This window comes from Solanum lycopersicum, chromosome 8 (genome assembly GCF_036512215.1).
Source record: "Solanum lycopersicum chromosome 8, SLM_r2.1".
Lineage (NCBI taxonomy): Eukaryota > Viridiplantae > Streptophyta > Magnoliopsida > Solanales > Solanaceae > Solanum > Solanum lycopersicum.
Window position 1 is genome coordinate 60551455 of NC_090807.1, and position 15096 is coordinate 60566550.

A 15096-nucleotide genomic window follows, 5' to 3' on the forward strand; every position below is an offset into this window, starting at 1 on the left:
TTAGCCATTTTTGTATACAATTACTCATTCGATATGCAAATGTATAAAATGTGTTTGTTTTTGTATAAACCAAGAGAAAAATGTACAAACAAATACAAAACATATATATTTTCGTCCTATACACATACAATTATTATACAAGTACATATCTTACTGTACAAATTACAATGTATAAATGAATTTATACACAACCGAAATTTGCATAAAAATAGTTATATCCAGCGAATTGTACAAATTAAAAACTCAATAACAAATAAAAAATTTGGTATGAAACGTAATTATATAAATTATAATATATTAAAAAATTATACACAATTAAAATTTGTATGACATTGATTGTACCTAGCCAATTATACAAATTGAAAATTTATAATAAATAAAAAATTTACTATGAAACACAATAATATAAACTATAGTTACAACATATAAATAAATTTTTTTATATTTATTATATATAAAAATTGCTCAAAATTAAATTAATCAAACTCAATATAAATATCGACCCCGTTCAAACTTTCAAAGGGGTGCTTAGATTCCACCATAACAAGCCACGTTTAACATTTGACAAGACAGCGCCAACCAACTACACAACACACCGCCGCCTCATACCCCCCACCCACCCCAACGCCCCCACCCCCCACCATTAATACGCTACACCAAAACCAAACAACCCCTTTGATAAATTTTGCATTTTACGCCACCCAAGACACTCTTCTTGGAATTTCCGAAAACAAAAATATAATTAAATACCAAAGAAAACGTATTGACTATATAGTTTTGCAGTAGAAAAAGACCCCATTATCATCAAATATTCACCAGAGCCTTAGTTTTTTCTCTGGCTTTGGGTTCAGACATGGCATCTTGCTGGAAGTTCTTATTCATATCCTTTGTTTTTCTTGCTGTAGTTGCTCCTAAAGTCAAAGCAGATTCTGGGTCGGTGTTGGATGATGAAGTTGAAGTGGTTAGATCGGATGTTCCTACTTCTCAGGAATTGGAGCATCTGAAGTCCAAGATCCAATCTTTAGGTTAGTTGGGACTTGCCCTTTTTGCTCAATTAGTACTGTGAGTATGCATGTTTTGATTCTTTTGGGAAGTGTAGTTTTTTGTTGATTTGTAGTACTGATAAGTGTAGATGTTTACCCAAAGGAATTGTTTGGAGGTTAAGTTGATTGGAGACTTACTTAAAGATGTAGTAACTTTCTTGAAAAATTGTTATTTTAGGTTAATTAGTACTTCTGTGAATTGCTCACTTTTTTTTTTGATTGGTATTGTTGAGTATGCATGTTTTGATTCTTGGGAAGTGCAGTTTTTCTGAATTTCAGCACTGAGAAGTGTAGTTGTTTACTCCAAATGAGTTGTTTGGAGTCAATTTGATAGGTTGACTTACTTAAAGGTGTTATTTTTCAAAATTTGTGATTGATTAAGCTGGAAATTATGAAGAAAGAAGGGATCTTTTTGTAAGGCTAGCATATTATGACAGGATTTTTCGTTGTATTCTGTATAATGTTCAAAACGAAGAGGAAATGAATGTTCACAATGAATTACTTTGACCAGTAAAGAACTTGTGAAATGAACTTCAATATTTTAAGTTGAAGTTCAAATTCTTTTGAGAACTTGTGAAAACAAACTCCAAGTTTCAAATGAAGTAACATTATTTTCAAGTGAAGTTGCTAAAGAAACACGGGGCTTAGATTTTTCAGTAGGAAGCTGCAGGCTCAAATTTGGTAGTTTTTCCAACTCCAAGATGTATACTACTGTTCAGTCTCAGTAGAAGTGCGCCGATCCGAAGATGAACATAGTGATTTGATAGCTTTGAACATTTGAAGCAGAATATTATGGATCCACTGCTCCACATATGTTCTCGGGTTTATGATAAAGATGTCTTGTTGGTGTGCTGTTGAAAAAAGTATTCCACAGATAGGGAGATACTGTTTTTGAAACTGCACAAATTTAGAGATAATCTGCAATTACACTTTTCTTTTTGAAACTGTACAAATCAGAGATTATATGCAAAGCAGCACAACTAATTTGGAATAGAGAGTTGCAACCAAGACTACTTTCACATCTGACAAGGTTGTAAATTTGGGAGAGTGCCTATTCGGCAGCTATCATACTTTGTACTTATATGCAAAGCAGCACAACTAATTTGGAATAGAGAGTCGCAACCAAGACTAACTTTCACATCCGTAAAAAAAATTGAGACTAAGGTTGTAAATTTTGGAGAGTGCCTATTCTGCAGTTATCATACTTTGTGCTTTGCTATTGTCATTGGCGTCGAGTAATGATGTTTTTAAGTTCCATATTGTTTTTTCCTTGTGTTGTGAGGCAATTCTGCAACAGTGAGTTTTGGATTGATGCTTGGGATGTAGAGCTGTTTTGTTTCAATTTTGGCTACCAAATACTAATTATTAACCATTTCTCTTTCCTTCTAATGGGTTCTACTTTTTTTCAGAATCAAACATTGAGGAGACTGCGCGAGCACTGAAAGGAAAGGATGAGGCGATTGCAGACAAAGAGAACATAATAAAAGAAAAGTCAGAGAGGATTAAGTCATTGTCATCTGAATTGGCCTCTCTACAGGTGAGTACCTCAAATTAGCAAGTTGGCTTTGTATGCTATTTTAGTTTCATAAAATGCCATAGTAGTATTGATGTTAGTCGTATTGTTTTGAATAGAAAAAGGGAACGCTAGATTCTGAGGAGCAAGTTGGAAAGGCTCGTGCACAAGCTGATCAGCTTGAAAAGCAGGTTGAGAGATTAAAAGAGGAAGCTGAAATGAAAAATAAGGAGAAAAGAGACTTCAAAGCGCATATAGGTGAAACAGAGAAAAGAGTATCGGAGTTAAATTTGAAGGTCGAAAAGGTGAGTGTTTGATATGCTTTACTTTTTTGGTAAAATAAGAAGTAGCTCATTTTCTTTCTTTTCTCTTTTCTTTGTAATTGTGTTATCTATGTCTTAATTAATTGTACAGTAGTTATTCAAGCAGATGGAATTCCACCATAACAGATTCAACAACAAAGCATAAATGAAATTTCATGTATTGCATTTTTAGATAGGATATCTTTTACGAAGGGAAAAAGAAGAAGTTACTCTCGTCACAGATGAGCTGCATTTGTTCTTCCTTCTCTTTGAACTTTTAAGATGTGAGGATTACATTTTTCTGATCAGGAAGATTTGGCGATCACATTCTTTTTGCTTGTCCTTGTAATTGAGAGTCTGGAGCCAAGTAACTAAACAGAAGTTTTAAAAAGGCAGTGGGATATGCTATTCTGTTTCTTGTTTACAGAGATTGTCCTGCACATCATGCTAGAGTTATTATGGCAGCTATCCAACTTGTTCCACTAGTGCAACAAACCGTAAAGTACTAAAATGAAACAACTTCCAAATGCTGTCCCTGCTGGATTTTCTTTATCAATTTAGTCCAATAGCAGATCTCATAAGAGCTATGGACAAATGATTTAAAAAGTTGGCTGAAACGTAGAAAGGTGGGAGTGGCTGTAGAACTCTTGGCTTTCATTAAAAATATTCTTGAAGTTTGATAGAATCTAAATCATTAAGCAAGGAATGTAGACGACTTGTTAAACTCTAGGTAATTAAGGAGTCAACATTTTGATGATGTAGAATAAAGGAAGCCTGAGATATCATAGGATTGGAATGCTTTCCTCAGCAAACACTTCATGTAGTCATTTTAGGGCACAAAGAAGATGCTGCAGTTGTAATGCTGTAATTAATTTATTCCAAAAGTTCTTTAGATAGTCTATCAAGTAGAATGTTGGCCGCCTCATGAGAACTGTGAATTATAGTGTAGGTATGAAGTGTTATAATTTTGACAAAAAGAATCTGACAGAGAAGTCAACTCAGCTAGGTGGTCCCACAAATGGAGAGAAGAATATAGGCAAATCAAATGGTGGTATAGAATACCCATTGAATGACCGGATTTTTGAAGGAAAAAGCGCTGACAAATTGTTGTACTCGTCTTTATTTGACCTTTAAATGGCATCCTCAGTTGTTTGCTGTTACAATTCTTTGCTTCTAGTCTCAAGCGCGTGGCAACACATTTGTAAAGTTCGATGGGAACCAAACCTTGTTCTCTCGTATCTCTAGATGATGTCACATGATAACCCCATACAGGAGTAAGCGCGATGACCGTTTTCTTGTAGATACTGTGAAGCTTATATGAACGATAAGCTGCCTGTTTTCAGTTACACAACTGATTTCGTTCTGCTACTGAACAGACTTTAAATTCCCAGGACTTCTTGTGGATGCGCATAAAGATCTTTTAGCTCTTACTGCTCGTCCTATTTAGTTTTGGTAGCTACATGTAATATTTCAGCTAACCTTGTGAAATTATTTTGTTTCTTTTTGGTCTATGCAGCTCGAAAAGACAGTTGAGAAACAGAAGGAGAAACTGAAAAAAACTGAACGAGCTCTTAAACTTGCTGAGGTGCTCTTTATATTAAAAAACAGCTACTGAAGCTTGTGTTGTGAATAATAATTACTAAAGTCTCCCAATTTCGCTTATCAGGAGGAAATGATTAGAGCAAGGCTTGAAGCCACATCGAAGATGAAGGAGCTCATGGAGGTAGATGTTCTAATTACCTATATAATAACTATGTATTCAGGATTATGATTACTATTGAAGATAGGAGGTTCCATCTCAATTTTTCATCTAGCTGAGTAGCTGTGATTCATACTAATGTTTCTATCTACCATGATATCCTGGTGCCGTAAGGCTTCCTTCATATTGTGTTAAGAGTTGGATATGCCGATTTATGGTTAGCTAGTTGTATCAGTTCTCATATGCTTGAACTGGCGATATCAATAATTTTATGGACAGCTGGATGGTGGGTAGTTTTTGGTAGTAAGGGGGTAGTGTCGTGGTGGTGATGCTGGTCTTTAGCCAGCGATTTGATGTTGGAGTAATTTATTTTGACTGCTAAACGGGAGAAGAAATGTGATGATAGATTTGGTCTAAACCATTAGTATTATAGAGTATGATGATTGTCATTGTAAGTGGGTGTGAAGAACAATGGAATGATGATAAGAATCACAATGACTCAAGGCACTGGCACATAAATAGTGGAGGAAGATATTCATGAATGAAATTGTGGGTTGTTTTGGTTTTGCAAGAATGTGGTTGCAAATGTGTGGGTGTTGTGTTTTTTGGCTGTTGGCTATGTGCTACTTTGTACATGAATTTCGGGGAAGAAGAAAGCCATAGGTATCCTGCATATATTTATTTAGAGGGCATCTCTTAAGTTCTACAGCTTGTCTGCCCTTTATTTTAGGTGGGATAATTAAGTACAGTCTTCTTTTATTTAAATCATTGATAATTAGTAGAGATTTTTTGGGTTCTGTTGATTTATGGTTAGCATGAAAAAACAGTCTTCAGTACTTATAATTTGGAATTTAGCAATTTTCCCCAAATTTTGTGGGTTATCATGATCTTGTCTAGAATTGTATTATTAAAGTCATAAAGATCCTATGTGGGGTAAAAAGTTGGATTGGTTTTCACATATTTTGTCAATATGAGGAGGGAAGGGTGGTTTTTGTAGTTCCCCTTCTGTTTGCCCTCATTCTTGGGTTATGGAGTTGTGATGTGCGAAAGTCGTCTCTGGTTTGTGTTGATGTATGGCGATTTAATTGTGAACATTTTTGGATGAGAATCTGATTCATGGGAACCAGGTTATGCTTCTGCACCATGCACAGCCCAACAATAAGGGGAAAAAAAGGATCAAAGTAGCATTCTGCATCAATCATAAACTGTGTAGGCATCTTTAAGTGCAGCAATTCACTGGCTTAGTTACAAGACCAAGAAAGAGTTGGAGAACTCGAGAAGTTTGAAGACGTGCTCTCTATCTATGCTTTGCTTTGTAGATGATGTTAATCCATTATATAAATGTTAACCTGGCTCTTTCCTTCTGCTTAAAATCCAGGTGCATGGGGCATGGCTTCCACGTTGGCTTGAAGTTCATATGACTCACTACAAGGTATTTTGAGCAAAAATCATAACTAACCTTCTTGTAAATGGATTGCTGACTCTGCTGTGAATTTCAGTCTCTTCTGGAGAAGCATTGGGAGGAGCACGGAAAACCTGCTATGAACACAATGATACAGAAGGTACATGTCTTGTTGCTACTGGATCCTGTTTAACTATTGATTATTGAACGAATTCTTGTTTGAGTTACTATTCTATCCTGTTTACCCTTTTTCACTTGCTTCTTAGGCAGTTGAGAAGAAGGCTCAAGCTGAGGTATGGGCTGCGCCACATATAGAAACAGTCAAAACAGTAAGTCAGCTTTGCATCTTATTACCATATTCAATTAAATTAATTTATTGGATGAGTTCTCGGCACTTACGAAAGCCAGAAATGCTATGATGTCAAATACTTTGGAATGTCCCAAAATGGAAAAGAGTGTCATAAATATTGGAAAAAGATGGAGTAGGCCCTTCTTTTAGGGTATACCACTTCTTCCTTCTCTACAACATCCCAGTGTCTCACATTTCCATTCTCTCTGTTTCTCATCATTTTGTGTTAACCCAACCCATTTATTAACTCACCCCTATTTAACTTGCCCAATTCCAGCCCAACCCACCCATTTGGCACCTCTAGGTATACATTAACGAGTAAGTTATTACATTAAGTCCTCATCTCTTCATGGAAATAAGTACTTAAACAATAAAACTAAACTAATTTGAGATTTCCTGTTAACAAAGCAGTAATGGTACCTTGCTAGATAAAACTGTTAAAATGGTAGAGTATCTTTGTTTCTTCCCAAGAGGTGAGTTCTCTTATTACACTCACCAGACATCCGGGGGAGGAAAATCAAGAGTTAGTAGGACAAGCTAAAGGTGGGCAGTAAGATGACTTCCAGATCTGGGAAGAATCTCTATTAGTTTTTTTTACATGTAGATACAATTATCTACTTCAAACATTTAATTTACTCCTAAAGCTAGTTTTTTGTGCTGTATTTGTTATCAAGATAGAGGATCTTAATAATGTCTCGTGTTTGCTGTTCTACTTTTTGAAGAAATGGATGCCTGCTGTTGAGGAACAATGGGTGGTAATGACCACTAACCTCAAGCCACAAATGGAATTGGTGAGGACCAAAGGATTTGAGATCTATGAGACATCTAAAAGCGCCGTAACTCCACATATTGTCAAGGTTCAGGAGCTAGCAAAACCTCACTTTCAGGTAACATCCCTTATCAATTAATATTTTCTGAAATATTAAGTACTCACATTAAGGAATATAATTCCCGTCGTTCTACATGCATCAAATGTATAACTTACACCTATTTTTTCGGTTTTATTTGTATGTGATGTGATGAAAGCATAATTTTTTCACAGGAACTTAAGAAATTTAGCAAGCCATACATCGATCAAGTCGCCACTGCTACAAAACCTCATGTTGAAAAAGTTCGTATTGCTGTAAAGCCATATAGAGATGTGGCAGTTCATCATTATGGGAAGTTCCTCGAGTCTGCAACAATATACCATAATCAGGTGTGTTAAAATAAAGTGAAACGATAGTTCCTGAAATATTCAGATCTCGTATAGGTTTACTTGTGGTTGAGATATGCAAGTCATAGTCCGTTTCTAAACATTTCCTGTAATTTTACTGCTGCATCAGTTTCTCATGTATTCAAGTTCCGACAACCTCGTAGACCCAAAAATAAAATGGAATAAAATAAATCCTGGAGAGTCTGAAGTTACCTTTTCTGTCTGTCTTCTTGGCACCTCTGTATTTGTATGCGAGAGGCTTAACTTTTTAGAATGATTTTGCTGAAGCTACTAAATTATCCACAATAACTTCGCGGAATGTGTTGCAAATCAGTTGATGAAGAGTGCTTTATCTTCCAGTTTGTATTCCCAACAATTGTCAATTTTCAAATGCTTTTGTGATTTAGCTCTGCCAATAGGGAGTATCTGTTTGAGCTCTGTATTAAAATGTAGATCCTTCACTTGGTATTGTCAAATGAAAGACAAACAGATCTTTAGGCAATTAGGGGTAAGGGATAAGGGTCCAGCTAGGACAAATTAGTCTGTATTATTTATTATGTCTTAGTTCATTGAGTGGAGGAAATGGTCATTTTTCTTCTGGTGGTTGTGTTTGATTCATCTCCTCTTTATGATGAAGAACATACCGAGTTTTTTTTGAGTTGGGTTGTGTGTGTGTGTGTGTGGGGGGGGGGGGGGTTAGAGTGTACACATACCTTACCCCTATCTCGTGGAGGTGGAGAGGCTTTTTTGAGAGACCCTCGGCAAGATGATTAAGAAGAATGATAATGTGGTATTCTAGGGTTAGAAGAGTAGCTTTTGAACTGTTGTTAGAAGAGGTAACAAATTTATATTACGGTTGGATGAGTTGAACGATTTGAAATGATCTGGTGGAAGGATCGATGAAATAGCAAATGCCTTTTCTACTGTGCATATGTTGCTTATAGTATTTAAATTATCTTGTTCCATATATTCTAAATCAATGTTTCATTCCCATCTGAAGCTGCAAGGTACAGTAGATAAAACACTGAAGAAACATGAGCTTACAAGACCTCTTGCAACAAAGGAGTTCGTCTGGTTTGCTGTACGTATCTGATTGTCATATTCTATTGTCTTGCCATTCTGTCCTCTGCTGTTTTATTCAATTTGATGATTTCATACTAAGAAATTTTTGCTGATCTTTTATGCTGTAGGCTTCAGCAGTGTTGGCTTTGCCCGTTATAATTCTGTTCAAACTTTTGTCTGGCATTTTCTGGTTAGCACAGTTTACTCTGCTCCCTTATTTGCCTTTCTCCACAGTGATCTACCCTTCTATATTGAAGCGTCTGTAGATCTACTTAATTCACAAGGCTCAGAATTGTCTGTATTTTATTATTTGTGACAGTAAAAAGGCGAAGAAACCTACTCGACATGGTCATTCACACCATTCACGCCGTAAGTCCAAGAGGGCGCACACAGACAAGTAGGGCGAGGTAGTACATTGCTTTCATCAGAAATCAAGTATTTCACAGTTTGCAGGTATCACGTTAGCAATTTGCCTCCTTTATTTACCTGGTTTAAATTAATTTATGGATGCATTTATATATCTTGAGCTGAATTTATGTATGACTTGGATCAGATTCACAGTGTTAGCTTTTCAGATTAAAGGTTAATGGTAGTAGTAGCATGTTTTTAAATTAGATTGCCTCTAAGAAATGTTCTGAAGTTCCTTGGCATACATGCCTGTACTTGTTCTTTTGTGCTGCTATAAGGTGACTTTTGCTAAAGAAAATACTCCTATGTCAGTGTGTTATTCATGGGTGGGACACGGGTAATTTTTGATGGCTTGTATACAAAAATAATGAGATCAGTGAGTTGTTTATTTGGAAAATGTGAGTCATGACCATTCTTGGCCAAAATCCGAAGTAGCACATTTCCCACATTCTTTATCCTTGTACCAAGTTACACCCTGGATTTACTCCAAATGATTGGTATAGGATTTTTTCTAGGGACTCGAGTTCCATGCTTTCGAGAATAAAGCAGTAAAACTAGGCCTCGGTAATTTTCTGGTCAGTCTCATTCTTCTACTCTTTCCTGGAAGTCGATGTCTTAGCTTATTACCTTTGCCACCAAAGAAGAGTTCGAACCAATGCTCAAGCCTCAGGTAAACCTTATCTCAAAGAAAAAAAATGAGTTCGGCCCAATGCTTTATTTTTGTCTTAGTTGATCCTGATTCGGCATTAGAAGAATATTGATTTTCCCCAATAGCAAGTAAACTTTTTGTCTATAAATACTGCATATTTGATTCAACTGAGTGTGAAGTGACTTTTGCATCTGTATGTGGTGAAAAAGGGCTACTCCCAAGGATGTCAATGAGTTGGTACGTTTCATGAGCCAATATATGTGAAATTAGCTATAACTTGTAAGAGAACTAGATAGGCAAAGCGAAATACTTGTAGTTAGCAAAGAATTAATTGATAGTTTCAACGAAAAAAGTATGGGGACATCAAACTATTATGTTCATATCGAGTAGCTATCTATCATCTTCTTTGACTAAATTTTGCAGTTCTTTCACAATTACAGTATTACTGCTACTTGTATGACGCTGGGTTCATTTCATCTCATTTGCAGATGGGTCATGTCATTGTTTCACCGGGCGCTTGGACCAAGTTCTGCATAGATTTTCCATATGTGCATAAAGCATGAATGGTGAGGGTAGTGGGTGTGAGAAATTTACTTGTGTACTATTACTGTTTTGTTGCTTTGGATAGTGTTGGTGTTTCGTGGTCTTTCCACTACTCGCTGTCAATGTTGCGACACTGTATTTTAGTTGTGTATTACATATCGAAGTAGCTGTATCAACATCTCCTCAGTCATATTTGATCATAGGTGTAACGATGGAGGAAAAATTATTCGAAAACTTAAACGGAGGATAAATATAAACAGTTTACTGGAGTACACAGGTATTTGGCCCTTTTGTGTTGAATAATTTTCTTATGTTGTTTGAACTTTGAATTGGTTTCGGATGAAGGTCGAAAATGCTACAAAATTAGAAGCCATTCGTTCAAACTTTACCCTATAAATAGATTTATCTCCATCTCCAAACTAGTAATTACTTTACATAGAGTACTACTTGTCTTCTAATTACATCTACTCGAATCCTTAAAAAAAAGCGCGATTTTTATAAGGTCTGATATGCTATTTTTTTTGGAGGATTCGAACAACATAGATCATCAATAGTTACCCCAACAGTTGTCTAAATCATGAGAACTATTTTCCAAAACCATAAATCTATTCATGACATTTCCACTACTCATATCTTCACCATAACCAGCCTGATCATCATGAGTTGTCATCATCACATGAGAAGAACTCACATCTTGTCGCGGCCGTGGCGGTGGTGGTCCTGGCTGAGAAGTAGTGGCACCACCACCACCAAGATTCAAGTTCAAGCCTGAAATAGTAAAACCATTGCCTCCACCTAAGTTATAGTTCATTTGGGATTGAAGAGTTGTATGCAAGTTCATCAAGTTAGACGATGACGACGATGAAACGCCTCGAAAAACTTCTTGAATTTCTGGATGATTGATCATAGTGTGAGCACTTGATGATGATGATTTTCCCATGGCTAGTTGAAATGTATTATGTTCAACTTGTGGCATCATAATTTGTGAAGAAATGCATATTGTATTTGGATTGATTTGATCAAGTGTAGTGTAGGGGTTTACATGAATTCTTAAAGTGTTGTTATTAGTAGAGTATCTTTTTCCTCCTGCATTACTCTTTTGGAATACACGGCAAACAATCCATTCATCTTGCTGAAAAATATTCCAAAGTACATACATACAACACAAGTTAATTTAAATTCACACATAATTTTAATAAGAGAAAAGAACGACTTTTGAAACTTATTGTTAAAACAATGTGTGTAAACGCACATATATGTTAGAGCTAGCTAGTATAGAATAAATTAACAAACAATCACTTAAGATCGAGAAATTTAAACTATTTAAGTAGCACAATCCAATACACTAAGCTCATGTTGAGAATTGAAATATTAGTAATTTTAGAATAATACTTTAAATTTCAAGTATTTCCTTCGTTTCTTTTAGTTGTCATAGTTTTGTTTTTGAGAGACAAACGATATGAATTTTGGCTAACATTTTAAAATATATTTTTTCATCAGAGGCTGACTCACACTTATAAGTGCGGTGTACGTGCAACTTCAGAAAAAAATCATTTGTATATATGCATATTTCTCTTGAGAAACGGACATAAATTAGGATATAATTACAGTGCACCACGATGATATGAAAAAAGTTTGCAATTTATAGTATTTGTTGTATAGTTATCGAATGTCTAATATTTTTTTTCAAAAACATTTGAATTATAATATAATTTAATTTTAAAAATAAGTCAAACTGACTCTCCAAAAGCACAACATGACAACTTTTTAAAAGAAACAGAAATTCATATTACTTTTAGCGAGAATGTTAAAATTTTAATACTATGAAGAAAAAAGAAAAAAGATCCCCTTGGAACTGAAACTATGCTCCTTATCCCATTTTCACGTAAAATAAAGAAATGAATTGATATATTTATTGAATCACATACCTTGTGTGTTGTATAGGATGATTTGGAATGGAGTCTATATTCATGCATTACCCAATTGGTTTTTTCCCCTCGTGGTGCTCTTCCTTTATAAAATACCAATGTTTTCTTCATACCAACTAATTCTAAATTACTAAAAATCTCTTTGTCTTTGCCAGTAGTTTTCCAATATCCACTATTTGTTGCTCTGTTTGTTCTCACTCCTGTTGGATACTTTCTATCTCTTTGGCTGAAAAAATACCATTCTTCTTCTCCCATTTTTGCCTTCCCTATATCATAATTAATTTCCAAAAAAAGTTAACTTGATTATACAGATCGTTTCAAAATAAGTGTCATTTTATAATTAAACATCATGTGCATTAAGAAATTAAATGAATATAATGTGTAGTTTACTCTACTTGTCACAATTTATGCTACATTTTTTTGTATATCGAGAGTCAGAGTTTTTTCTTTGACGCCAATTTTTTCATATACCACATAAATTTTTTTGAATTGTTGATTATTTTTTGGGGCTACGAGTATTACTTTTTACATAGTTTATTTTAAATATGTTATATTCGTGTTTTTAGTCAGAATTTGAAAGGTTGACTTTCAATGTCAAAATGAGTCTTTTCTTTGTAGGTTATTTTGTGACTAACAATACTTTTACTTTTTACATAGTTTCAAAACATGTAAATTTTATTTTAAAATTTTAAAAGATTTCATATCTGAATTTATAAACAAATTTTTAAAAATTAACTCTCAAAGCCAGAATAATGCCACATAATTATTTTTTTAGGAACAAGAAAAAGAAAATTTTCTTAATTTTTTTGTTATAACAATTTAATTTGATGAAGCTTGCAAGCAATTAAAAATGCACCATAGAGTAGGCTTTAATTTTATGCATTTATATTTAGCGAAGCGTGCATTGAGGGTTATTTACCTAATAAGGTAATTAACGTTATAAAAAAGATAATTACAAATTACTTTATATTACAAATTAGGTGAAATAAATGACAACATGTTATAATTAATATCAAAGTTGCTGTAAAAGTTATTTATAGTATTGTATATAAGTTAAATCATATCAAAACGTAATTTATATCAAAGTTGCTGTAAAAGTTATTTATAGTATTGTATATAAGTTAAATCATATCAAAACGTAATTTTTTTTATATATATATATATATATATATATCATGATTTTCAAAGAATTAAAGAGGGTGTTGTAGGAATTAAGAGGAAAAAAAATAAAAAACAAATCCATATTTTGTTTAATTTGTTCAAAATTTATTAGCTTGATTTATCCGAGCTCGAACTACGTAACTTAGGTCCATTTAAGGAGAAAGAACTGCTCATTCTATCGGATTTTTAAAATTTATTTCCAGGACTAGTAACACGTCACATCTCATTAAAATGTCATAAACAAAAAAAACCATTTCAAAACCCTAGCTCTTGCTTTCTTGATTTATATAACCATATGTGTTACTACCATTTACGAAAAAGAATTGCTCGGGTGGTAACCACCCATCTGAAGTTCATTGTGAGTTCGAGTCAGCAAGGAAGTAAAAAGGGTGGGATCGACCTCTTAAGGAAGGGCTAGAAAAAAATGTATTACTACTATTTAATTTCAATATGCTTATTGTAAATACATGCTTAAGTAATTAACAAATTTTGAGGATTGTAAATATACAATTAATTAATTAAGTATATACCTGGAAGATCCCATGGCTCAGATTTGTTTAAATCAACATCTCCAATAGCCCTTGCAATAAAATTATTAGAATCTGAAATTTTATTCATAAGATAATATGTTATAAGTTCTTCATCACTTGGATGAAATCTAAATCCTGGTGGTAAATCAATTTCTTCCTTTACTTCTCCTTCCATTTTTCAAGATTTTCGACGAAAAAAACACAACCCTAAACCTTGAAACTTAATTGAAAACCTAAAGAACTTCTCAAACAAGAGAGAAAAAAAAAAGTTTTTACTACAAGGGATATATGTAGAGAATATATAAATGGATCTTTGGATAACTTGTTGCTAAACATTTGTTACAAGTATAAGCTTGAGGGTTAATCTTATATTATAGGGGAAAATTAATATATAGTTTTCTTCTTGTTGAATTTAAAGAAGATATATAATGTGTTTGAGAAGCTCTCACCTACCATGCATCTTAAGGTACACGGTGCCAAGTGAACTTTTTTTAAAATGATCGTGGTTTTTAGGTCAATTTTTATGTATCTCGACTAATTTTACTTGTCACTTTCGAGTACACCAAGACTGAACAGATAAGAAAAATTACATCGTATTTTTTTTGTCTCCGTTAGTTTTGAAACCAAGTCTGCATAGGTCTCAACCAATTTATTGACCACGAGAACACCCTGATTTGGTCCCTTATGACCTCTTAATTTGGTTGATTAAAGAAAACACATGATCTTTTTATTTAATTTTCATAAGCCATCATGCACCTTCCAGGTAAGTACAAAACATTTATAGGGATACAAACCTTACCTAAGTACAAATTAAAATTAGATTAAATAAGTTTAAGCTTTTTTAAATGGGAAGGGTTAGCCTATATAGATACTTCCAAACTAAGAAGAGAGAAATCAATACAAAATTATAACAACACCAATATATTCAGCGCAATCCCACTAAGTGGAGTCTGTGTAGAACAGAATATATACAAATTTCATCGCTATCTCGTGAAGATAGAGACTTTTTCTGAAAAATCATCGGCTCAAGTGCATCAAACTCAAGTAAAAAAAAGAGAAAGAAAACAAAGCCGTTAGTAAGAAAACTAGGAAATTAAAGCATTATAAGGTCTACTGGAAAGAAACAATTAATTAAGAAAACTAGGAAAGCATGGTAAAGTCTACACGAAAGAAACAATTACAACAATAAAATAGTGTGATAATCGAGACACAATAAACAACATATGACAAGAACTAGAACGGTACGGCTACTTCTACGACAGGTACTTAACGGACATCACGACAACAATACTCCACCACTTCTACTCTAATA

The 15096-nt window shown here is 34.1% G+C and overlaps 2 protein-coding genes across 2 annotated transcripts; one reads left to right on the plus strand and one right to left on the minus strand.

Annotated features, from left to right (window-relative positions):
* Nucleotides 1–521: 521 nt before the first annotated feature.
* LOC101247450 (uncharacterized) lies at nt 522–10437 on the plus strand. The gene is made up of 14 exons (XM_010327361.4): nt 522–1025; nt 2453–2580; nt 2676–2861; nt 4375–4443; nt 4525–4581; nt 5936–5989; nt 6057–6119; nt 6226–6288; nt 7031–7195; nt 7351–7506; nt 8504–8584; nt 8694–8755; nt 8885–9018; nt 10111–10437. The coding sequence occupies exons 1-13, from the start codon at nt 854–856 to the stop codon at nt 8964–8966; spliced, it is 1338 nt and encodes a 445-aa protein (XP_010325663.1). The 5' UTR covers nt 522–853; the 3' UTR covers nt 8967–9018; nt 10111–10437.
* A 101-nt stretch (nt 10438–10538) lies between these two features.
* Nucleotides 10539–14170, minus strand: LOC101247148 (NAC domain-containing protein 79). The gene is made up of 3 exons (XM_004246026.5): nt 13785–14170; nt 12094–12359; nt 10539–11297 (listed from the first exon to the last, which is right to left on the minus strand). The coding sequence occupies exons 1-3, from the start codon at nt 13957–13959 to the stop codon at nt 10713–10715; spliced, it is 1026 nt and encodes a 341-aa protein (XP_004246074.1). The 5' UTR covers nt 13960–14170; the 3' UTR covers nt 10539–10712.
* Nucleotides 14171–15096: the final 926 nt, after the last annotated feature.

Bases quoted from the DNA above. Each gene is read 5' to 3' on its own strand.
- LOC101247148 (XM_004246026.5), bottom strand. From the start codon at position 13,959: ATGGAAGGAGAAGTAAAGGAAGAAATTGATTTACCACCAGGATTTAGA. The intron at 12,360-13,784 runs GTATATACTTAA...ATTATGATATAG, and splicing joins TGAGCCATGGGATCTTCCAG to GGAAGGCAAAAATGGGAGAA. The intron at 11,298-12,093 runs GTATGTGATTCA...AATATTTTTCAG, and splicing joins CATCCTATACAACACACAAG to CAAGATGAATGGATTGTTTG.
- LOC101247450 (XM_010327361.4), top strand. From the start codon at position 854: ATGGCATCTTGCTGGAAGTTCTTATTCATATCCTTTGTTTTTCTTGCT. The intron at 2,581-2,675 runs GTGAGTACCTCA...TGTTTTGAATAG, and splicing joins CTGAATTGGCCTCTCTACAG to AAAAAGGGAACGCTAGATTC. The intron at 7,196-7,350 runs GTAACATCCCTT...ATTTTTTCACAG, and splicing joins TAGCAAAACCTCACTTTCAG to GAACTTAAGAAATTTAGCAA.